Genomic DNA, 26,030 nt, shown 5'->3' with positions numbered 1-26,030 from the left:
AAATTTCTGCAAAACCTACTCCTTGACTCTCCTCGGGCAATGAATGGTTCCCAAATTTTGCTATAAAATGAAGTGCCTGTGGTAAGATATTCGCTTTATCAGCTTCACTTCCCTTCGATCGAAGTTTTTCCAACCACATTTCGACAAAAATCTTGTTCTCTTCTTTGTCTAATTTTAGCACATTTAGATTTGCTACATGCCTTGAGGTTGCAGTAATTGTTGCAGGTTAAGCTCTAAGAGAATCTGTGGTCTTTCCCGGCAATATTCTTTTCAAGAAATTGTTGTCATTGACTTCCCTTAGACCGCACGTTTCGAATGAAGTCAGAAGATTTTCAAGATCATCTAAACTCCATTCTTGCCTTCTTTTTGAAATACTGCATGACGGTGGTATGACCGTCGCAACTAGTAGCTGTTCTGTTGCGAAAGGTAAAGCTGATAGTTCAGTCAAGTTGTTTTTTAATATCGTCCTTTTGTTTGTTTTTTGTTTTGTTCCTGTGTTTGATGATGTTTTCGTTCCTCTTTTCTTAGTTTCTAAAAAAAGCTCACTCTCACTATAGGCTAGAGAAGACACAATAATAAAAGCATGCCTTATTATTAAGTTCTATTCATGTCCGAAATCAATAAAACTTACTACGGACAAAAAGGAAACTAGAATTTTTTTTTTCCGACGAAAATAATTTTTGAACTCATCAACTTGGGGACGTGGTAGCCATAATCTATTTAAACTGAGTATAAGAATTACTTCCATCTCCAGAATTTTTGTCTGCTTGACATGCATGGCTATTCAACAGCAAAAATGGCTTCATGAGAGTTTCTGGCTTGAGCCCAAATGGATTCAAAGCAGGCTCGGACAAGAATTTTAGCATGATATCTTCTTGAGTTTCCTTGGCCAGGGATGAGACTTCTCGTATCTCTTCTTCTGAGGGAGGAACTTCTCGAGTTATCCTTGGATATGTGTTGCAATCCCATGTTCTCACTTTTGAAATATTTTTAATGTCGCTCCGCATTTGATCTTGGATCGTCTCAACTTTTAACGCTAAATCCTGACATAATTCGACGATAAGCTTTGCTGATTCTCTGTTGAGTCCTTTTGGGACGAGTCCAATGGACAAGTCTGCCAAGTAGCGGTAAATTTCTGCAAAATCTACTCCTTGACTCTCCTCGGGCAATGAATGGTTCTCAAATTTTGCTATGAAATGAAGTGCCTGTGGCAATATATTCGCTTTATCAGCTTCACTTCCCTTCAATAGAAGTTTTTCTAACCACTTGTAGACAGAAGTCTTTTCCTGTTTTTGGTCCCATTTGAGCACATTTTCATTTTCTACATGCCTTGAGGTTGCAGTAATTGTTGCAAGATAGGTTCTAAGAGAATCAGTGGTCTTTCCCGGCAACATTTTCTTCAAGAAATCGTTGTCATTGACTTCCCTTAGACCGTAATTTTCTAATAAAATCAGAAGATTTTCAAGATCATAATTACTCCATTCTTGCCTTCCTTTTGAAATATTGGAATCACTGTTGACCACAAAAATGGAATCTTTGTTTTTTCTATGTTTTGTTTTTGCCACTTTTCCTTTGGAGACACGAGGCAGACTCGGTTTTTCTGACATGTTTACTTTAACGCTATTTATAATCAAATAATACTAATGCATTTTTAGATGTTTCTTTTATTATACGTATGGCGTCATTATTACTGACGTCATAACATAGCTTTTATTTTCAACGTCATATATTATTGTAAGCCACAACTATGGCGTCATTCTTCATTTTGTATAGGAAGATGTACTTTTTGGTCAACAACGACCTGTGTCAATACAAATCGTAGTTAAGTTACTGTGACAATCACGATCTGTATTGACGTCATTCCAACCATAATAAAATTATTTTTCTGATAAAAAGTCAGCTTCTGAGTAATTTTTGGCAACTTTTACGTTGCCGTTGAGTGGTGTTCAGTTCCTTTTGTCGTACGGTGAAAGCCCTCTCCCCACCCTGCGGAAAATTCCCTCCATGTTTGCTCTGAATAGTTTTGAATCTTCATTAGAAAATAAACTGAAAGTTTTACTCGTCTGCTTAAGTCGTAGGCAACGGTGTAGTGTTGTCTATAGTAAAAGAGCCACAAAGCTTCGGTGTATTTTTTCCATAGGCACTTTAAATGGAAGGGACGGTCGTATAAACTTCGGTGGGGCTTATTTGATTACAAATTAAAAGTTATAGTGTCCTCTTCAATTGTCAGAACTTAGGGGCTCTTTAAGAGCCCTTCTTCCCCCAAATTTATCCGATCCAAATTCTGAGATGGCCATATGGTTCAAAACAGTCCTAAAGCCAAACAACTGTGCCTTTGGGGTTGACAGCGCCCCTGGGGCAAGGGCTGTAAGTTATGCAAGTTGCCCATTGTTAACATACAAGGTCTTTCAAGCAGGGGTGGTCGTATAAACTTTGGAGGAGGCTCACTCGATTGGAAGTCAGAAATTACAGTTTCCCATTTAAGCAACAAAACTGATTGAAAGGGAACCAAGCCCCTCGTCCCACCCGCTCTTATCCCTCCTAATGTGTCCACTAAAAGTTTTGAAATAGTCATTTTGTTCAAATTGGTCTAAATCTCAAACAACCATGCCTTCAAGGTTTTCAATCCCCTCCCCCCGTAGCCCCCGTGCAATGGCTGTAAGTTATGGAATTTGCTCATTGGTAATGTATAAGGTTTTTATTAAGAAAACTTACGATAATTATTTTATCCTTGATCTCTAATAAAGCTTAAAGTATTAAGGTGGAACCTAAGGAAATGTTGAGAGGGATGCCAAACACACTTTGTTCTTGCTGGTTGTGAAAAGGGGATATCAGCAATATCTAAGAAATACCTGATGGTATTAAGTTGGAACCTTCAATTCATGTGAGAAGGAATTGAAGCGAAATTGGAGGGCAACTAGCCCCCTCTCCCCGATTCTTATCTTTTTAATGTACCCCTCTTCTTAACAGTGGTCAAAAAATTTAATTGTCGTTTCGTTCAAAATAATCAAAAAGTAAAATAGCTATGCCTCCAAGGATGCTATGCCACCCACAGCCCCGAGGGAAATATTGTAAATTATGCAGTTTGTCCTTTGTCAGATTTATCAGGAAAATGGTAGAGTTTTAATTCTGGGTGCATTCGAAAACGCCAAGAGGACTAAGATGAAACTTTGGAGAATGTTGATTGGTATCTTAAATTCATCAAAAGGCTTTATGTGCATCCCCGGGGGCTCAAGGGTGTCATGTAATCCCAAAGACATAGCTGTTGGGCCTTTCAACTGCTGAAAAATGGATCTTAAAATTTTGATTGAATGACTGGGGAAAAGATTGTGGAGGGGGGGGGGCTAGTTTCTCTCCAGTTTTCTTGGATACTTAAAAAGGTCAATAGAACTTTTAATGATTGCTCAGATGATGCCTCTCCCAATCTTCTAGAACAACTGTTCCGATTTGATGTGGTAAAAAATTCGAAGTTCCACATTTTTGCAGATAGGACCTTGAAACTTCTAGAGTAGGGTTGTATGATAGAGCCTACTGTAGAAGTAGGGCTCTAGGAGTAGAAGTAGGCATTAATCTTGATAATTGGCATTATAATTTATTGGCATTATTGACTTTATATATATATATATATATATATATATATATATATATATATATATATATATATATATATATATATATATATATATATATACTGTAAAGAAAAATTACAAACCGGGACACAAATGACGACCGGGACACAGGGAATATAAATGACGACCGGGACACAGGAACACAACTACAACGGGGACACCGGGGGGGGACAAGGGGGATATATAAATGATATAATACTAGGTGTTGGTGTGGCGCTTTGCGTCACACCAACATCTAGTTGGTGGGGACGCTTCGCGCCCCCAAGCCCCCCCGCGCGCGTAAGTCGTTGCGCGCCATATTAGTTACGCGCCATTGTAGTTGTGTCCCTGTATCCCACCTGTGAATATATATATATATATATATATATATATATATATATATATATATATATATATATATATATATATATATATATATATATATATATATATATATATATATATATATATATATATATATATATATATATATATATATATATATATATATATATATATATATATATATATATATATCTATCTATCTATATATATAAAAATAAGTTGTCTGTCTGTGGATGTGTGGATGGGTCAGGTGACGTCACCTGAAAAAACTGGATCAGGTGACGTCAAAACTGAAAAAACTAAAAAAAGGCAAAAACTACAAAAAAAACTAAAAACTAATAAAAAAAATAAAAAAGCTAAAAAACTAAAAAAAACTATAAAGGTAAAAACCAATAAAAAACTAAAAAAAAAACTGAAAAAACTAAAAAAAGGCAAAAACTACAAAAAAAAACTAAAAACTAATAAAAAAAGTAAAAAAGCTAAAAAACTAAAAAAACTAAAAAATAAAAAATAAAAAAAAAATAAAAAAAGGAAAAAACTGAAAAATAAGCTAAAATAAAGGTAAAAACCAATAAAAAACTAAAAAGAAAAAAAGGAAAAAACTAATAAATGACGACACTCAAAGAGAAAGCGACCAGGACAAAAGGAATGTTCGATTAGCAATCAACAAAGCACCGGGACACAGGGAGTATAAATGACGACCAGGACATAAGTAAAAAAAAAAAACTATCTATATATATAAAAATAAGTTGTCAAACTAAAAAAAGGCAAAAACTACAAAAAAACTAAAAACTAATAAAAAAGCTAAAAAACTAAAAAAACTAAAAAAAAGGCAAAAACTACAAAAAAAACTAAAAACTAATAAAAAAAATAAAAAAGCTAAAAAACTAAAAAAACTAAAAAAACTAAAAAAAAGGTAAAAAACTAAAAAAACTAAAAACTAAAAAAAAGGAAAAAACTGAAAAATAAGCTAAAATAAAGGTAAAAACCAATAAAAAACTAAAAAAAAACTGAAAAAACTAAAAAAAGGCAAAAACTACAAAAAAACTAAAAACTAATAAAAAAAGTAAAAAAGCTAAAAAACTAAAAAAACTAAAAAAACTAAAAAAACTAAAAAAAGGTAAAAAACTAAAAAAATAAAAAATAAAAAAAAACTAAAAAAAAAGGAAAAAACTGAAAAATAAGCTAACATAAAGGTAAAAACCAATAAAAACTAAAAAGAAAAAAAGGAAAAAACTAAAAAAAAATTTCATCTAAAAAACTAAAAAAAACTAAAAAAGGTAAAAACTAAAAGAACTAAAAAAGAAAAAAATAAATGACGACACTCAAAGAGAAAGCGACCAGGACAAAAGGAATGTTCGATTAGCAATCAACAAAGCACCGGGACATAGGGAGTATAAATGACGACCAGGACATAAGTAAAAAAAAAATTAACAAAACTAAAAAGAAGGTAAAAACTACAAAAAAACAAAAAAGAAAAAAAAACTAAAAACTAATAAAAAAACTAAAAAATCTAAAAATCTAAATAAACTAAAAAAGAAAAAAAAAGGAAAAAAATAAAGGAGAAAAACAAAACTAAAAAACGAATGTATATACAGACCGGTACACCGGGATACAAATGACGACCGGGACACAGGGAATATAAATGACGACCGGGACACAGGGACACAACTACAACGGGGACACCGGGGGAAACAGGGGGATATAAATGACGACCGGGACAAAAAAACTAAAAAGAAAAAAAAACTAAAAACTAATAAAAAAACTAAAAAATCTAAAAATCTAAATAAGCTAAAAAAGAAAAAAAAGGAAAAAAATAAAGGAGAAAAACAAAACTAAAAAACGAATGTATATACAGACCGGGACACCGGGATACAAATGACGACCGGGACACAGGGAATATAAATGACGACCGGGACACAGGGACACAACTACAACGGGGACACCGGAGGAAACAGGGGGATGTAAATGACGACCGGGACACCGGGACAGGGAATGGTCGATTAGCAATCACCATCAACAAAGCTCAAGGGCAATCATTAGAATCATGAGGTATAGATCTGAATACAGATTGTTTTCCCATGGACCATTATATGTTGCATGTTCAAGAGTCGGTAAACCTGACAATCTATTTATATGCAAAGACAATGGGACAGCAAAGAATGTTGTATATTCGCAAGTTTTACGTAGTTAAAACCATATATATATATATCTATCTATATTCACAGGTGGGACATAGGGACACAACTACAATGGCGCGTAACTATTATGGCGCGTAACGACTTACGCGCGCGGGGGGGCTTGGGGGGGCGCGAAGCGCCCCCACCAACTAGGTGTTGGGGTGGCGCGAAGCGCCACCCCAACAGCTAGTATATATATATATATATATATATATATATATATATATATATATATATATATATATATATATATATATACATGTTTTTAACTACGTAAAACTTGCAAATATACAATATTCTTCGCTGTCCCATTGTCTGTTCATATAAATGGATTGTCAGGTTTACCGACTCTTGAACATGCAACATACAATTGTCAATGGGAAAACAATCCGTATTCAGATCTATACCGCATTTTTCTAATGAAAGTTTTCTAATAGAAAGTTTTTCTAATGATTGCCCTTGGGCTTTGTTGATGGTAATTGCTAATAGAATAATCCCTGTGTCCCCATCGTCATTTATATATCCCCCATGTGCCCTTGCGGCGTCCCCATTGTAGTTGTGTCCCTGTGTCCCCGTCGTCATTTATATTCCCTGTGTCCCGGTCGTCATTTGTGTCCCGGTGTCTCGGTCTGTATTTCTCTTTGAGTGTCCCGGTCGTCATTTATATTCCCTGTGTCCCGCTTGTCATTTGTGTCCCGGTGTCCCGGTCTGTAAGTTCTCTTTGAGTGTCCCGGTCGTCATTTATATTCCTTGTGTCCCCGTCTGTAACATACGACAATAGATCAATTGTGTTGTAACTTTGTTCGCGATCCCATTCTACACATGTAGAAATAGAAGCAGTACGATTAGGTGAAGGCATTCCCAAATGCTTGAGAAGTTTGTTTGCAATAGATAAGCACTAATCTTAAATCATAACTAAAGTGCAGTTATAAATTTCTGTTGTAAATTCCATGGTCATATCTGACCTTTCTAGCCGTATTCGGTGGAGTATATTCTCGGCCATTTGCGATTTGTATTTCTCCCATAACTCTGTAGGAGATGAAGGAGAGCAACTTTTGCCGGAAGACACGGGCTGTAATATCATGTCTATGAACCGGCGATTGTCCAGGATGTAAAAGCTGTTGTCTTAGTCAAAATCCCAAACCCAATCATCATCGCTATCATTTTCAGTTTTGATACGTTTTGACTCTCGCTTTCCAGGTTGTTTCAGGTTGCTCTTGTGATTCCTCGGCACGCTTTCTTTTGGTGATTTCTCTTTGAGACGCAAGCCTGTTTTCACGCTGTTGTTGTGATTCCTCGGCACGCTTTCTTTTCATACTTTCTCTATTAGCCGCAAGCCTGTTTTCACGCTGTTGTTGTGATTCCTCGGCACGCTTTCTTTTCTTACTTTCTCTATTAGCCGCAAGCCTTTTGGCATTAGCTGTTTGAGCAGCTTCCTCGGCTGTTTCTTCTTAATGACGCCATATACAGTCGACAAACATGACGTCAGTCGACAAACAAACATGACGTCAGTCGACAGTCGATAAACATGACGTCATTACACAAAAAAGCTTATTTTTATATATATAGATTGCGTATATGAGGAGGTTCTACCCCTCGTCAATACCTGGCTCTTTACATTAAAACTTGAATTTCGTCTCAATTCTTTAAGAATGACTCCTAAATCACAAAGGCCGTAGAAAATTAAATAGCTGAAATTGCTAAAAAATACTTAAGCATAAAGAGCATTTTATTTTATTACTTATATTCGTAATATTTTTTGTTCTTTTTAAGTTTTAATGCTGCTCCTTGCTTCCAGTTGAGAAAATAATTATTTATTTTATCATTGTTTTTTTTTTAAGAAATGCTCGGAAATCCTGCGCCCCCTCCATGGAAATTCTCTTCTCTCATGATAAATCTTCCATTGAAAGATCTTTCCGCGTAACCCCCTCCCCCGACCCACCCCATCGCGAAAAAGTCCCCTGAAAACGTCTATAGACTTCCCAATAACCATTACTATGTGTAAACAATGGTCAAAGTTTGTAATTTGCAGTCCCCTCCGGGGACAGTGGGGGATTAAGTCGTCCCCAAAGACATAGTTAATAGGTTTTTCAACTATGTTGAACAAAACGGCTATCTAAAAATTTTGATCTGGTGATTTTTGGAAAAATGAGCGTGGGAGGTGGCCTAGGTGCCCTCTAATTTTTTTGGTCACTTGTAAAGGGCAATAGAACTTTTAATTTCCGTTAGAATCAGCCCTCTCACTACATTCTAGGACCACAGGGTCGATACGATCAGCCCTTGAAAAAAATAAATAAAATAAAAACATGCATCCGTGATCTCTCTTCTGGCAAAAAAAAAACAACAAAATTCCATATTTTTGTAGATAATAAGCTTGAAACCTCTGCAGTGGGGTTCTCGGATACGCTGAATCTGATGGTGTGATTTTCGATTCTATGAGTTTTAGGGGGTGTTTCCCCCTATTTTCTAAATTAAGGCAAATTGTCGCAGGCTCTCTACTTTTGATGGGTAAAACTAAACTTGATGAAACTTATTTATTTAAAATGAGCATTAAAAACCGATTTTTTTGATGTAGCTATTCGTATCAAAATTCCTTTTTTTAGAGTTTCGGTTACTATTTTGACAGGTCGCTCCTTAATATATTTCCTTACCACGAACTGTTCGATATGATGATGTTAGTTACAATGACAACATGTGCCGATATATAAGGATAACATGTCAAGCCGCTTTAACAGTTAGTAATAGGTAAAAACGTTAAAAAGCATAATGGTGTAAAGAGAGCAAAACGGGAGAAAACTGAAAAGTTTCAAAAGCCAGGAATCCAAATTATCTTTTGCAAGAATACATACAGCGTTGCAGCGGAAATAATAATAGCATTTTATAAATTGTGAAAAACAGATTTAAAAGAGGTTGAAAAGGTCCCTGATAAGAACAGTACTCAAAGGTCATGAAATCAAGGCCGCTTCAACAGTTAAAGTTGGTAGATGGTAAAGTGAAAAATGACAGAGAAAATCAAAATTATTCAACAGACCTGGTTTATCAAAAGCAAAATTGATAGAGAAGATCAAATTATCTAGGAACCTTATCATACTGATGCAGATAACCGAAACAAATACAGACAAAATAGGCTCACTTTCGTTTGTTCTTTCCTAAATACCAATAAAAATAAATATCTGATGCAAAATACTTGTTTTTCAATGGTCTAGGCTTTAGGAGCAACTTTTGTGTAAATTTAAGTATTGATTAAACTTAAAGAGTGTTAATCAACTAAGACGAAAAGAAATAAACAGAGAAATTTTATTGTTGAAATCAGTTTTAATTTTTTAATGTTTTTTATGTGTAAAGTTGAAGTATGCCTAGAGGATGATCTACAAATTATGGGTCAACGCTCTGTTAAGCAGCTCTCTTTGTCCTTGTAAGTTTCCTTCTGAATCCTTGTAACCACACCTTCTTACAAAGTAACATTGAGAACAATTACAAGCTAACATCAACCTAACAAAAAGTAACGAAACTCTTTTTGGCATCTTTAAGCTCTAGCATTATTTAATTTCTAACGAGGGATGTATTATTTTTTTTTAATTTATATCGTAAATTTGCTGAATACGCTGTACAGTTTTTACTGGACAAAAAAATTACTCTCAAAATAAACAACGATAAAACTCCTGCCTATGCATGGGGGGGGGGTCATACCACACCCCCTGAATTGATAGGTTCCTCTCTTCAGTAAACTTGTGCAAACACTGGATTTAAGATTTTGGGAGAGTCCTGAAACGTGTTTTTTTTTCCGTAATTTTATTTAAATTTCTAATGCAGTTTCGTCCCAAGTCATATGCCATATCCTCATTGAAGAGATCTAATTTGAATGTTCTGTTGTTTTTTGTTTTTTTTTGTTTTTTTTTTTGTTATTACTCGCTGTAACACTATCCTCTCCGCAGGTGTCGTTGGTGAACAAGACAATGGTGAATTCTATGTTTGGTCTCATAAAAAGTTTGATATGGGTTATTCTGGAAACCGGATTGTTGACGTCAACTTAACATCTGAGAATAAAGTAAAAATAGAAGCAGGGGCTAGAATTAGCTTTACTTACGAGGTTCAGTGGAAGCTGTCTTCTATGAAATTTGAAGACCGCTTTGAAAAATATTTGGACCCAACTTTCTTCCAGCATAGAGTAAGAATATTTTCATAATTTCTTTTTCCAGTTACATATTACAGCCTATAGAAAGAGATGATATCATTTGTTATATTTTTATTTTTTCTCTGTTCATTCGAAATCGGAGCTGTGTTTAGGAAAGAGCGCTTGATCAGACCCCCCCCCCCCACTCAAGCTATTTTATTACCTCGTCAAATTCTCTTAAAATGAAGGCAAAAACGTTCATGAAACCATCGCGGAAGGTGAACCGCTTCATCTTCATTCTTTTACTCTCCCCCCCCCCTGCCCGAGCAAAAATCCTGGATACGTCCCTGCTCTGAAATGTCTTGTTTGTTAATATTTCATATGGACCAATGGAACGTTAAGAGTTTTCTGTATCTAAGAATCCTTTAAATTTAAACAAATTACTAAAGCTGGTATATTAATCCGATGTAAAATGGAAAGAACCCAAGTGAGTTAGAAGTTGTTGGGTCTTGTCAACTTTTGGAAGTTTTTTATTTATTTTTTTACTAAGATGTTACCATTTGACAACAAAAATATCAAACAGGAAATAGTGCATTGTGTTTATTTATTTGAAAACCCGTCATACAAAAAAAAAAATCGGAGCAATGATAAAAAAAAGAATTAAACATTAAAGACCAAAATTAAACATCACTTCAACAGTTTACTGTGTCAGCACCGAAGTCCGAAAATGTTTCTATCTTGATAAACGGGAATTTTATGTTGAAACTGTATTTTCATTGCAGTAATAGAGTCAACAATATTAAATTTTCTTATAAGATACGAATGGCAGGTCCATGTGGGGAAACGTAAAAAATATTCCATGAAACGAAAGGAAACTGAACCAAGTTTTGACTCATCTGAATTTGTAAATTAACTGCAAGAAAGGTGCAATGTACAGATATTGTGGCAAAGCAACGGAATTGAAAAGTTTCGAAAGAATACGACGCTCTGTCTAAGTGAAATGGGGGCCTTTTTCAAGAGATGAAGGTACCATAGAGTTCACTCATGATGGGCAATATCCACTGGACTTTTGGGCAAAATGGGGAACTGAGATATTTTCAAACACTCTTGAGTTTTGCCTAATGTTTGTAAATCATATCTTCTTGGTTCTGTTCATCTACATCCATGTTCCCTTGGCCAACAGGGAAACCCTTAGCTCACCAAAGAATGCTGGATTTACAATGCTAAACTTGAAGTGTTGAGCAAGCTTTGGTCGGTTTCGAGAGTGTTGTGGGAGTGATAATTTGGTTTTACTTTTTCGCCATTGATTGAGTGCTGGGGCTATCCATGCCTCAAAGTTTTGAAAAATTTATGTATTAAGAGGAATTTTGTTTCCAAAAAGAAACAAATATGACACATTCTGAGAGATAGTCTTAGAACATAGCATATTCTTTATGTCACAACGAAATCAACTTTATTCTCTGTTATCTGACATGTAAGTCTGACCATGGTAGAGACTAGCAGAGGTGAGTCAAATGAAGTCAATTGTCAATACGCACCTGGTGCACCCATGTTCAAAATGTATGTTGAGCTCGAAAACGTACAGCTTTTACCAAAACGACAAAAAAAATGCAGTAAACCATACATTTCTATATAATGAATGTTCACTTGCGTGGGTAAAAGATCAAATATTAAAACCATGACAGGATATATTTTATTTTTTATTGATTAAAACTGCGATATCCAGTCAGAGGTGCAGCCAAGTGGAGGAGGGAGGGTGTGTTGTAAGGTTAGGAGTAGGAAGGGAAGTTCTATGCTGTCGGGGCCGCGTGCTGATAGCTTGGAAATTTAGCTTATGTGTCCACACTTGTCGGCATACTGGACGATTTTTTCGACACATTCTTTAAATCCCTCCTCCAAACTTAAAACCCTAGCTGCATCCCTGTATCTGGCATTGATTTGATAGTAAGAGACCATATGAATGTAATGTAGGACTTTCACATAAATATGTGAATGACTAAAATATATATTCCCTTTATAGAAATTTGGATTTCGAATAATCAACTTCAATAAACATCTTACACTTCTCTCAATCAGGTTTTCACGCATTTCCGTTTATGTAGCTAAACTGGCTTAAAATAGTTTTACTGTCCACACTAGAACTTTATTTGATTTAATTGTTTTTCTAAATAGATATTTTTTGCCTTATTTGGAATCCACAGTGAATTATTGAGGCTGTTCTTTGGTGTGTAATAGACCAGGGAGAAATATGCGAGTATGAATATCGGCAGAGAATGCATGGTATAAGCTTTAGGTAAGGGTTGATCTTTCTGGAGGGGAATTGGTTGGTGTTGTATGAGTACGATACCGATATATCGGTATCGAACCCCAGAAATCCATATCGGCCGGGCCCTAATAAAACAGTTTGATTTTGTGTCTATCAGCGACTGATTGTGTAATAAAAACTTTACTATTGATTTCCAAACTTTTTCATAATGTACGGTCTAACGAAAAGCTGTCACTTTTAATATTTCATAAATTTATGACTAATCTAATCAAAATTGATTTTGCATAATTTCTTACTTAGTGTGTATTATTTCAGATTCACTGGTTTAGCATATTCAATAGTTTTATGATGGTGCTTTTCTTAGTTGGACTTGTATCGATGATTCTTCTAAGAACTCTTCACAAAGACTATGCTCGGTATGCAAGAGACGAAGAATCTGAAGATCTCGTAAGATTTTCCTTTATACTAATATTTTTTTTGTCGCTTGATCGCATAGGTTATTACTGAGGAATCTATAGAAGAAAAGCTTTTATCTATCGAACATTTACCATGAATGACCGAGTGGTTCTGGCTTGTCCTGATCTGGTACCTCGGGACTTCGTTAATGCAATCGAGGCCAGCGTAGTATCGGAGGCTCCTTGTCTACTACGCCATATCCAGAGCTAATTTTTTGGCTCCTTTCGGTAGAGTTCTTACTCTGTTTTCTTCTAACCTCTCCCCTTTCCTCTGATTATGCTTTTGATTAAGGGTAATGTTAGTTGCAAATTATAGCGTTAGACGTACCATTGTCAGCCATTGGATATATAAAAGAAAGTTTAAATGCAGCGTAACTGGGTGAACTTAAGAATAATTTGGTATCATGTCGAGTCTTGACACAGACTGTAAATTAGCTTTCCTCTTTTTCACTGGCTTGAAGAGCTTCAAGGTTAATTATTAGGGAAACATGAAAAACATTAAATAGCAGCTAGTTTAAGCGTGCGTATCAAACAGTTCGTGGTAACGAACTGTAGTAAGGAGCGACCTGGCTCAATAGTAACCGAAACTCTAAAAAACTGAATTTTAATAACAATAGTTACATCAAAAGAATCGCATTTTAATGCTGATTTTAAATATGTAAGTTTCATCAAGTTTAGTCGTACCCATAAAAAATTACAAGCCTGAAAAATTTTGCCTTATTTTAGAAAATAGGGGGAAACACCCCCTAAAAGTCATACGAATCTTAACAAAAATAATACCATCAGATTCAGCGTATCAGAGAACATCACTGTAGAAGTTTCAAGCTCCTATCTACAAAAAATGTTGTGATCGTATCGACCCAGTCGTCCTAGAATATCGCGAGAGGGCTCATTCTAATGGAAATTAAAAGTTATATTGCCCTTTTTAAGTGACCAAAAATTAGAGGGTACTTAGTCCCCCTCCCATTCTCATTGTTTCCTAAAGTCCCCAGATCAAGATTTTGAGATAGCTATTTTGTTCAGCATAGTCGAAAAACCTAACTTGGGAGGATCTTTCCATGGAGGAATTTGTCATGGAGGGAAGAGAATTTCCATGAGGGTGGTGCAGGATTTTCTAGCATTATTTAAACAAAAAAAGAGAAAATAAATAAAAAAAGTTTTTTCAACTAAAAGCATGGAGCAGCATTAAAACTTAAAACGAACAGAAATTATAACGTATATAAGGGGATTCGTCTCATCCACAATACCTTGCTCTTTACGCTAAAGTATTTTTAGTAATTTCAACTATTTATTCTACGGCCTTTGTGATTCAGGGTCATTCTTAAAGATTTGGGACAAAATTTAAGCTTTAGTGTAAAGAGTGAGGTATTGACGAGGGGGCAAACCCACTCATGTACGCAATAAAGATACACAAATATAGAAGTTCGTTATATAAGTTATTTCGTAAGGTATGTATGTTTATTACTAACAAAAACGTTCGTAAAAAAAGAAATAATAAAAAAAATCTAGTTGAATTTTTAAGTAACCAAAAATTGGAGGGCAGCTAGGACTCCTCCCTCACCCCTTTTTTCAAAATCGTCCGATCAAAACTATGAGAAAGCCATTTAGCCAAAAAAATTAATATGTAAATTTTGTTTTAATTATTCATGTACGGTGAGTCAAAATCAAAACATGTATTAATTCAAAATCTTTCAGAAATTAAATAAAAAAAACACGTTTTCTTAACTAAAAGTAAGGAGCGACATTAAAATTTTAAACGAATAGAAATTATTCCGTATATGAAAGGGGTTGTCTCCTCCTCGACGCCTCGCTCTTTACGCTAAAGTTTTTTATTATTTTAAAAAGTAGAATTTTGAGAAAGAGTCAGACTTAAGCGTAAAAGCGAGGTGTCGAGGAGGGAACAACCCCTTTCATATACGGAATAATTTCTGTTCCTTTTAAGTTTTAATGTCGCTCCTTACTCTCAGGTGAAAAAAACTTGTTTTTTTTTATTTAATTAGATATAAGTTGATAATAGTGTCTGAAAAATATCTGAAATAGAAGTTAAAACATTCAGTAATATTTGAGTAAAAAAATCTTGTCGTGGTTTGGTTGAATTCCTTTATATTTCTGTAGTGTAACTTGACGACTGCATAAATGTCATTAAAATCATCAGCTATAAAGAAAAAATGTTAATGACTGAAAAGAATAAGGGGCTTTTCTAGCAAAACTTTGTTTTGCTGAAAAGATTTCTCTTGGCCTACCTGCTCGAACAATAGGAATTGAGAACAAAATACGTATGTTATTGTTCATTTCATTCCAGAAAATTGTCATGATCCTGAAAATTGGCTAGGGGAGCGCTTTTACGGTTTAAAGGAAAACTCCAGCTTTATATGCTCTCACCATATACTGCTATAAGCCGTGATGGTTTTTATTTTTTCCTGGAGAGACTGCCCTGGTTTAAAAAAAGAATGCTAAAATCCTGAAAATTTTCAAAGTCCTTTACATTTACGTAGTTTTCTAGAGTAAGGCAAATTAAAAGTTTCTTAGTAAGTCGAGTGAATTTTTCGCTACATGATTGTTAAACAACACGTCCTCTACGACCTGATGTAAATCTGTCAGCATCGTAGGATGTTACAATAACAAGGCACATGCAGTGAGAAGGCACCTGGGTAAGCAGAATAGAGGCAACACTTAGGAATATATTACTTATTGGAGATCTATTGCTGCAATCTATATTCTATTTAAAGGCAAATACTTTGCCGGTATTTTAAACTATATATTCTGAATACGGTAGATACGTCTTGCTATCCATGTTCTTTCTATGCTAGAAACTACTTACGGAACGTCCCTGAATGAAATTCTTGTACCTTGAGTAAAAGTCTTAGTTGTTATCATCGCGATCGCGATGCCTAGGAGATATGGTGGTTGGCGTATTTCTGTTTGGACCTCCCCCCCCCCGATAATCCGCCCGCGGTAAAATTTGGTACTGAAAACTTCCTAAACTTGCAAAATTGATCAGCCAGAAAAAAAAGTATGACAAATAATAATAATGAAGAAAAAAAGGTATTTTGGAATATTCTACCAGCATTCCTAAATACAGGCGGAAAGTATGTTGTGGAATATCCTGTGGTGTATATCTTTACATTTTTATCTGTATTTTTTTTTTTTTTTTTTAGGGGTTGAGCTATAATAGTAGATTAAGATAAAGGCAAAAGAACATTATTTTAAAAATATGAATTTAGTGGCAGCTGTTGAAGAGATGGCCTATGATTGAAGTTCACAGAGATAATACGTTGGGGCTAAAGAAATACGAGTAATTACTTCTCATGGACTTGGTGTGGTACCAATATGAGGTGTCGCTAGCGAAAATGTTCAGGGGGGTGGATTTTAATGACCAGCTGGTCATTTTAACCGACTGATTTGGGTGACGTTGATATTAAAATTACTCCATTTTTGTTCATTACCATCTGATCTTCTTTCATTGATTTTACGTGAGATATTTTCAACAGCCCATTTGTCCTGGTAAAAAAAAAAAAAAAAAAAAAAAAAAAAGTAAAGTAGTGGCGCTTCGTGCCACTATTTTACCGACTTAAATGTATATCAAAATGGCTGAAAACATTGGGGGAGAGGCGTACCCCCTCGCTACATACGTCAAAGAGTCATACGCCAAAGAGAATCGCCCTATTCTCAATGGCTGATAGCGTTTAATGTGCAACATTAAAATCAATGAACTTTATATATTTGAATTCAGCATAAATGGTTCTGCACCATACATGTTTGGAATATAAACAGAATATTTCGGAATACACTCTTTTCTTTTACACAATTTTACATGGAGGGGGGGGTACGTTGGACCCAAGGGGATATAGAAATCTGATGTTGTGTTTTAGGAAAACAGCTAGCTAACTACGCATTGAGTATCTTTAATATGCGCATTTAAACTTGAAACGGCGGTATATTCCTCTGCAGTTTTCTTGAATGGGCATGATGTATGCTTCAATTATATAAGAATTCAGGAATGGATAGATGGATGAAATATTGAACAAGGACTGAACCCTTATCGTGGTTCCGCCTTGTTTTGTGGTTGTTGTGATATATACCCTTTTCTTCCTTCAATTTTGTATTACATACGTTGTTCCTAATTTTGAATCTAGTTTCAATGCTGTGTGACTTTATTTTACATGCTATAAGATAGTGCTAGGAGACTGACCTTTTGCTTCTTGAAAAGAAAGGCGTGTTTTTAATCTCTTTCACAAAACAAGACTTTAGTAGTATTTTGTTTTATCCGCCAAACTTTTTGCATATTTATACCAATAAATTATTATATATAATCGACAACTAAATTAATTTGTAGGCCTAATGTGCTTTTTAAAATTTAAATTGCGACATTTGATTGACGAAAGATTTTCCGAATAAAATAAAATGAAGGTTGCTTTGCGAAAGCGATTGAAAAAATTGTCTTTCTTTTCGACGAGCGAAGTTTGGGCCCCTGGTACTACCATTTGAATGTGCATTCATGTCCCTTTTCAACGCAATACTTTCTTGTTTGCGTTTCGGCTTCTGGTCACAGTTATCAGCTGTCCAGAAAATTGAAGTTACTCAATCCCTTTAGATGACAATTCCTTTAACTACCTCAATGCTATCTTTTCCAAATATTAGTGCTTAGGGGTCTCTAATTTCAGTCAGCAGACAATTCATGAAAATGCTAAGGGGTCTGGCCAATCTATATCGGTTTTTTGTAGCATTCCTATTTTCAGAAAAAAAAACTATAGTGCTGTTTTTTAGAAAAAATTTACACGAGTTATATACAATTATTCCTTGGCTAATAAAATAGGTGGAACTGACTCTTTCGATTTGTTTCAGGATCACGATTTAGGTGATGAATATGGCTGGAAACAAGTCCATGGTGAGGTATTTAGACCAGCTCAACATGCTACCTTTTTCTCTGCATTAATAGGATGCGGGCTCCATATAACTACAGTTGTATTTTGCGTTATAATTTTTGCCATTCTTGGAGAACTTTACACAGAGTAAGTTCATTTTTATTTTTATAGCAAAGCCATTATTAAGAAAATTTTGACTATATTGTTACAAACAAATTAACGCTACTTAGTATGTTCTTTAAACTAAAACTATCTCTTGGAGATGGCAAGCAAACGGACACGTCAATGCTTAGCCGGATTGCTTACGGCCAAAGTACATTTTGAAGATAACTCATGGGTAGGAGTGTAAAGTAAAAGTATAAGAGGAGAAATGCAAACACTTTATTACAAATTTCACAACGCCAGGCATTTTAGGTGTAGTATAATATAGTGAAAAAGATTTGGTTTTGGGAAGTGCGTAATTCCTGAGTATGAAATTAATCTTTTAGTGTAATATACTTCAAATGTATCGTTCAAATGCTATAGTTAAGTCAATTTGCTTTCAAAAGATAGCTCTTTTTTTTCGGTAAACTTTAGTTTCGCCACAAGGTTTCGAAAATGCGTATTACTGCATATAGCAAGATTCTCATGATCCCATATTGTTTCTTTGTCATTATTACAGAAGCGCGCCCATTTTTTAGCTTTCTAAAATCCCCCTTCAACGAAACTAAAAATGCGTAAAGTGGGCAGGGTTTTGAAGCTGAGAGAAATGTTGGGGTTGGGCAATATGAATGAACAATGACATAAAAACAATATGCAATCATCAGAAACTAAAATATCCTCCTTTCGAACTTTTAACACCACAGAAGCTCGCCCTTGACTAACCACAATTTCTGGGGAAAATAGGGTTGCAATGATGAAAGATCATGACCATAACAAACAAGGCATAACCAATCAGACCTCGCCCTGCTGCCCGCGGGGCTCATAGACTAATACGCTTCGCTATATAGGTATTGTTACTTGTAAGCAAAATCGGACGTTGCACTGCCTACCTTTCGTAATATTTAACTAATCGCTCTGATTCGCCGGTTCAAATTTTGTCTCGAAAGTGAAAGTGAATCATCTTGGATATTAGCATTAATGGAAGCCTGAGTATTGTAATTATCTTTTGACTTCCTACTATACAGAAATTACCAGTGATGACTGTAATTAGTATTTAAAATATAATTTCATTCATATTGTACAACCCCAACTTTTCCTTCGGCTTCAAATCCCTGCCCACTTTACGCATTTTTAGTTTGCCCCATGGAGGGGGAGGGTCAACCAGAAATGAATGCGCTTCTAGAATTAGCATTTCTAAGTGCTATAGTATGGAAACTGCTTCTTCGCAGTATAGTTTCCAGTTTAGACAACTTGTGACGAAAATAAAGTTTTATCTTCTTTTCTCTTCTCTATTCCTCGTTTTTTTTTTTTTTTTTTTTTTTTTTTTTTTTTTTTTTTTTTTTATACGTACAAGGGTCAAAGTTGTCGATTTTGAAGCATTATCCATCAGGTAAGCTGAATTTTAAGATAAGACATTTATTTATTTTTTAATATTTTCGCAAGCCCCGAAGAGCTGAATTCGAATTTTAGAGCCATAAAAAACAATAGAAGCAAAAAAAAAATACAAAAAAGCACGATAACTTAAAAATTGGCAAAAAAAATGTCTGTTAATATGGTTTCACTTTACCCTTTCGCTGAAATCCAATGATTAGAATGCTGAAAATTGATCTATATATATGTATATTAGCGTGAATTTCCGCAAATTGGTGAATGTCGACATTCACCGGTGAATATCCGAAATACCTTTTTTTCTCCTTGGATTTAGTCTCCGTTGCCAGTCAAATTTTTCAATTTAATACAAAGTTTAATGATGACAGGTTTAGATTAGATTATATTAGGTTTAGTGAGGTGAGGGGAGGTTAACTTAATCTAGGTTTTTAACCCATTTCTGATATTTAGAACCAAAATTAACCTAATCTAACTTAACCTAACCTGAACTAACATAATCTAACTTAACTTTTACTATCATATCTTGCATAAGACTGAAAAGCTTACCCATAAAGCTAATTGAATCCAAGCAGAAAAAAGGGAATTTTGAACATTCACCGGTGAATGTCAACATTAACCAGATTTCAGACTTAACATATATTTCAGATTTCAGAGGTAACATATATGTATATGTTATATATATGTTACCTATATATATATATATATATATATATATATGTTATATACATATATAATATATATGTTATATTTTATATATATATATATATATATATATATATATATATATATATATATATATATATATATATATATATATATATATATATATATATATATAATCTTCGTTGATTGAGGCTGTGAATCATCCATTGCTGCCTAAAAATATGACGCTTTGTGTCAAAGAATGTGCAGTAAAATATGATGAATATTCAAGGTAGAATTTGTCATTCAGTCGATTACGATTTTAAACCAAGAAAAGAGTATATTTACGTCTTTGCATTAAAAACAAAAAGAAGGTACATTAATTAAAAAGCAAATGGTTATTATTAAATAATCGATTTCAATTTAGGTCCTTGTAATGAAGATGAAATTGAAATTGTGTCAAATCAAGGAAAACGACATTGTTTTAGGTCATTCTTTATCTGTATATATGGTTTGGGGCGAGGGGCTCATTGGACAAATGTCAGGAGACCCTGATATTATTCCTATTTCCCTTGCTCTTTAATTTTGTTGTTGTTGTATTGGTCTGTAGAATTGATGCACGTTAAATAAGGTTAATTATCATTGAAGCGGTTTCGAATTTTTAACTTAGTTGAAGTTCTAAAGGAATATTTTGGAAATATCAACCTAGGTAAATGAAAGTAAAATTTCAAATTGTTTGTATATAACAATAATTGATTTTGTGTTCTTTTCTACAGAATAGAAGGCCATAAGCTCTGCTCTATTGTCCCATTATTGATCTTGTTGTCGGAATGGGCTCATCGTGACCTCTACTAAATTTGTCAGATTTGGTGATATTGAGCGAAAGAATTCTGCCAGTGTATTTCTCATCCTAACCCCCTCAATTGGTTGCATCATCAAAAATTAAACGTGCATTCGTTTCTTTAGGGTATCTATCTTATTACATTAGTTTATTTAATTTTTAAATCTGAAAAACAGGTCTTAGTTAACCAATCCTATACTAAAGTTTTCGTTGTTTACCAATGCTATGCTTAAGTAAAAGCTGGTAAAGCTATGAAAAGAATCGGAAACTAAAGAAAAATACCCTAGTACAAGTGTTTGTTAATCCTGAACTTTGCGGCAATTAAATTGTTCTTTTTTTCGCATAATACCCATACACTGGAACAATTTAGGAGATTAGCATTCAGATGTTTGGGCCTTGAAATAATTTAACGCTGAAGCCCCAGTCAGGTGTGTTCATACTTAGCATCTTGTTTCTTTCTAGGCGAGGATCATTACTTTCAACTGCTCTACTTGTCTACGCCTTGGCGTCGCCAGTAAGTGGGTATGCTGGAGGAAGTCTTTATTCCCGTATGGGTGGCAAAAAATGGATGCGCCAGTATTTAGTTACGGTTATGCTGCTACCAGTATTAATTGGAACTGCGGTGTTCTTCGTTAATTTTTTTGCCATTTATTATCATGCCACTAGAATGCTTCACTTCAAATCGATTGTAAGTTTTTTTTCTGTTCTACTGTAGAAGATGTGAATATAAATTAAGGGGGGGAAATGTAATAATGCAATCGAACATAGAGATTTATGGAAAAAAGAGGGAGGTCAAGGAGGACCGACAGAATGAAAAAACATTCCAAGATATAAGTCATATACAAGAGTAAAAAGTGAATTGATTGTAAAAAAAAAAAAAAAAAAAAAAAAAAAAAAAAAAAAAAAAAAAAAAAAAAAAAAAAAAAAAAAAAAAAAAAACTCACCTAAAAGCCTGCTTTACGAGATCAAACTTGACAATGTGTGAAGTGTTGAATAAAATCGTTCTTTGTTGTCCTCCAGTGACTTTTTTATTTGCCAGATTCTTTTAGTCGTTTTACAGTTACAAAAAAAAGAAGAGGAATGGAAAAGTGGTAAAGCTTTAATGCCTTAAAAACTAAGGGAATAAATTGCTCAAGAATGAAGCTGTTTCTTTTCTTATTCCTGGTTTTTTTTTTGCTTTTGCTGTTGCTGTTAATTACATAGTCTGAGTGAGAGCACTTGGTCAAATTACCTTGTTTCTCTACTCTTTAGCTCCGTGCCATTAGTAGTACTACTACTGCTATTACGCACAACTCGTTGTAGTACCAAGCCTTCTTAGGTGAGCACAGATCCGCATGCTCCTGTTTCACGACCTCTGTTCAGAGACTTGCTCTTTACTCCTTTCCATGGATTTCATATATACTTTAATATAAATTCTACATAGATTCTTCCTGTCCCATTATGGGACTTTTTACTTTTTGTTTGGTCCTAGCTGGATTGTTAGAAAGCAGGACTTTTGGCAAACTATCATCCTTCGTCTAGAAAATATGATCCAACTATCTTAGTTTTTTTTTTTTTTTTAGCCCTTGAAAGTGGGATCGAATCATAATTTTGTATTGAATATTCATTAGGTTTAGTTTAAGACTAGAAAGATATAAACTTCAAGTTGCATGTCCCGTATTTAGGTTGTAACCCTATGTAAAACAATGGCTCATAAACTGTAACTTACATATAAATATGAACTTTCCATGATAGCTTTCAGAATGAACTATCAGTAAATTTTGTTATTATTATTTATATTGCAAATCGGAGTGCTATTCTTGTCACCCATTTATACTTCAAAATCTGGTCATTCTTTCTTTACATTGTGACCTCCAATGCACAGGAATTATTTTGCTCTTTTCTTTTCTTTTAGTTTTTTTACTCTTACTTCTTACTTTTTATTTTTTACTTACTTTTACTTTTTACTCTTATTTCCTCTCTTGCTAATCAATGCTTGGATTAATATAGCCAAGCCAAGCAATATGATGTATTTTCATTATAGTTATACATGGTTGCTATTGGTCTGTTCATTTTATTTCCGATGACTTTGTTGGGCACTTTAATTGGTCGAAATGTATCTGGAAGACCCAATGCTCCATGTCGTGTCAACGCAGTTCCTCGTCCTATACCTGAGAAGAAGTGGTTTATGGAACCAGAAGTTATTATTGCCCTTGGGGGCATTCTTCCTTTTGGATCTATTTTCATTGAAATGTAAGTCTGGTTCAGCACTTTAAAACAACCATAATCTTCATTTCTTCTGCGAGCATTAATTATATATATATATATATATATATATATATATATATATATATATATATATATATATATATATATATATATATATATATAAAATTGTAAGCTATGCACTTTTAGGAATGAGACAAGTATGTAGGCAAAGTAGCTTTCGAAATGTTTGTACTCACTTTGTACTGGCAAATAATAAGTAACAATGTGTTACTTTAAGTGTCCCTTTAAGGACTCAAAATGGAATTGATGAAGGAAAAGAGTAGAGTATCCTGAAAAACCATTAAAGATGCATCGAGTGGTGTGTTCGCAAAGTAATCGAAGCGTTTATATAACTACCGTAAATCCAAGATTATTCTTTGACAAATCCAAAGTTGTCTGGACGCTATATGAGGAAAATCTAATTTCCTATAATTACATTATTCTAGGTATAAAACGAATAAAAACATATATAAATAGACATGTATGCAATGAAAAGCATTTTTAAGAACAATTAAACATTCATTTCTTAAAGATACATTTGAAAATACTATAATACATAATTACAAATATTGAGCCTTGTTCCAATTTTTTGTCGGTAGAAAGCTATATGCTTGTAGGTTGAATTCAGTTTGTATTTGGGGGCGAAATTTCTGACAAACAGCTCGTGTCAAATTTGAAGCAACCACTAATGCCGATCTAATCAAACCAGTTGACGTCCTTAATATGCATTTTCAGAGCTGGGGACTGGCCCAAGCTCGGTGTGGGAGGCGCTGTCCTGATAATATTGCTGAAATAACTGGGGTATATTGTTCTTCTGTTAATTCTACTGTCTTTGGACCTATTTTCTTAATTCTTCTTATCATCTTTCTTTGGAATCATGACATGGATGGTTAGTCTGATTTTAGACTTTTTATTCGCTTTTTATATATTTAGCAGAAGCAAAGGCGGTTGAGTAAGATTGGAAACTCGATTTGATCAAAATTATAAACACCATCTAGAATCTCTGCATAAAATCTTAGTAATAAACATATAAATAAAATAATAGTCGTTGTTAAACTTTTACGCTGTAGGATGTTTTAGGATGTTGTGTCAAAAGAATATACTCCATATAAAGTAAAAAGGGTAAGTTATTTTTAAGAATGTCTATATTTGTGGAATGACATTAAATTGGAAAAGATTCTTTTTGGGTTTTTTTTCTTTGTTTTTTTGTTTTGTTTTTTTGTCGCATTTTGGTCAGCATTGTGAACTTGACATTCTAGCCCAATTCAAGACACTGCATCCGGAATCAAACAGTAAACATAACTGGAATGATAAGCCCCGACCGACTTGAGTAATGGTCCTTTTTTCCTAATAAATCAAACAGTTCGTGGTAACGAACTGTAGTAAGGAGCGACCCGGCTCAATAGTAACCAAAACTCTACAAAAATGTATACCAATAGCTACATCAAAAGAATCGCATTTTAATGCTGATTTTAAATATATAAGTTTCATCAAGTTTAGTTATACCCATCAAAAGTTACGAGCCTGAGAAAATTTGCCTTAGTTTAGAAAACAGGGGGGAACACCCCTAAAAGTCATAGAATCTTAACGAAAATCACACCATCAGATTCAGCCTATCAGAGAACCCTTTTGTAGAAATTTCAAGCTCCTATCTACAAAAATGTGGAATTTTGTATTTTTTGCCAGAAGGCAGATCACGGATACGTGTTTATTTGTTTGCTTTTTTGTTTGTTTTTTTTTTTCCCAGGGGTGATCATATCGACCCAGTGGTCCTAAAATGTTGCGAGAGGGCTCATTCTAACGGAAATGAAAAGTTATAGTGCCCTTTTTAAGTGACCAAAAAAATTGGAGGACACTACGCTAATTATTTCCCCAAAGTCAACGGATAAAAATTCTGAGAAAGCCATTTTATTCAACGTTGTCAAAAAACCTTATAACTATGTCTTTGGGGACGACTTACTCCCCCACAGTCCCCGTGGGATGGGCTACAAGTTACAAACTTTGACCAGTGCTTACATATAGTAATGGCTATTGAGAAGTGTACAGACGTTTTCAGGGGGATTTTTTTGGTTAGGGGAGGGGTTGAGAAGAGGAGGATATGTTGGGGGAACTTTCCATCGAGTAATTTGTCATGGGGGAAGAAAATTTCCATGAAGGGAGCGGAGGATTTTCTAGCATCATTAAAAAAAAAACAACGAACAGAATAAATATGAAAAAGTTTTTTCAACTGGAAGTAAGGAACAGCATTAAAACTTGAAACGAACAGAAATTATTACGCATATGAGGGGCTCACCCCCTCCCAATACCTCGCTCTTTACGCTAAAGTATTTCTTAGTAATTTCAACTATTTATTCTACGCCTTTTGTGATTCAGGTGTCATTCTTAATGAAATGGGACAAAATTTAAGCTTTAGTATAAAGAGCGAGGTACTGACGAGGTGGTGAATCCCCTCATATTTGAGGGGTGGTTAATCCCCTCAAGAACATGAGAATACAAAAGTTCGTTACGTAAGCTAATTTATAAGTTACTTATATCTTTTACTAATAAAAACATTCGTAGAAAATTAAAAGTTCTAGTTGTCTTTTTAAGTAACCAAAAGGAGCGACATTAAAACTTAAAAGGAACAGAAATTACTTCGTATATGAAAGGGGCTGCTTCCTGATCAACGCCCCGCTCTTTACGCTAAAGTTTGACTCTTTCTCTCAATTCTTCTTTTTAAATCAGTAAAAAAACTTTAGTGTAAAGAGCGGGGCGCTGATGAGGAAGCAGTTCCTTTCATATACGAAGTAATTTCTGTTCGTTTTGTCGCTCCTCACTTTCAGTTAAAAAAAAAACTTGTTTTTTTATATTTAATTTAGGAAAAAGGACAGTATGTCTCGCTCACCTTAAGTTGTCCCTATATAAGATATGCCTTATTGGTGAGGTGGGTAGAGCAAG

General features: G+C 34.4%; 2 protein-coding genes across 3 annotated transcripts in view; one reads left to right on the top strand and one right to left on the bottom strand.

Annotated features, from left to right (window-relative positions):
• LOC136039085 (transmembrane 9 superfamily member 3-like) overlaps positions 1–26,030 on the top strand; it is a 93,494-nt gene that overhangs the window by 51,013 nt on the left and 16,451 nt on the right. For both annotated transcript variants that reach the window (XM_065722572.1, XM_065722577.1), the window contains exons 5-9: positions 10,069–10,301; positions 12,829–12,960; positions 17,814–17,980; positions 21,309–21,534; positions 22,870–23,078. In XM_065722572.1, the coding sequence (XP_065578644.1) occupies positions 10,069–10,301; positions 12,829–12,960; positions 17,814–17,980; positions 21,309–21,534; positions 22,870–23,078 (967 nt within the window). The remainder of the gene's footprint in view (positions 1–10,068; positions 10,302–12,828; positions 12,961–17,813; positions 17,981–21,308; positions 21,535–22,869; positions 23,079–26,030) is intronic.
• Positions 582–1,619, bottom strand: LOC136039098 (uncharacterized). Its single transcript, XM_065722584.1, has one exon. The coding sequence runs from the start codon at positions 1,605–1,607 to the stop codon at positions 717–719; it is 891 nt and encodes a 296-aa protein (XP_065578656.1). The 5' UTR covers positions 1,608–1,619; the 3' UTR covers positions 582–716.

This window comes from Artemia franciscana, chromosome 2 (assembly GCF_032884065.1).
Source record: "Artemia franciscana chromosome 2, ASM3288406v1, whole genome shotgun sequence".
In the NCBI taxonomy this organism is placed as follows: domain Eukaryota; kingdom Metazoa; phylum Arthropoda; class Branchiopoda; order Anostraca; family Artemiidae; genus Artemia; species Artemia franciscana.
This window is presented reverse-complemented; position numbering and strand designations above follow the sequence as displayed.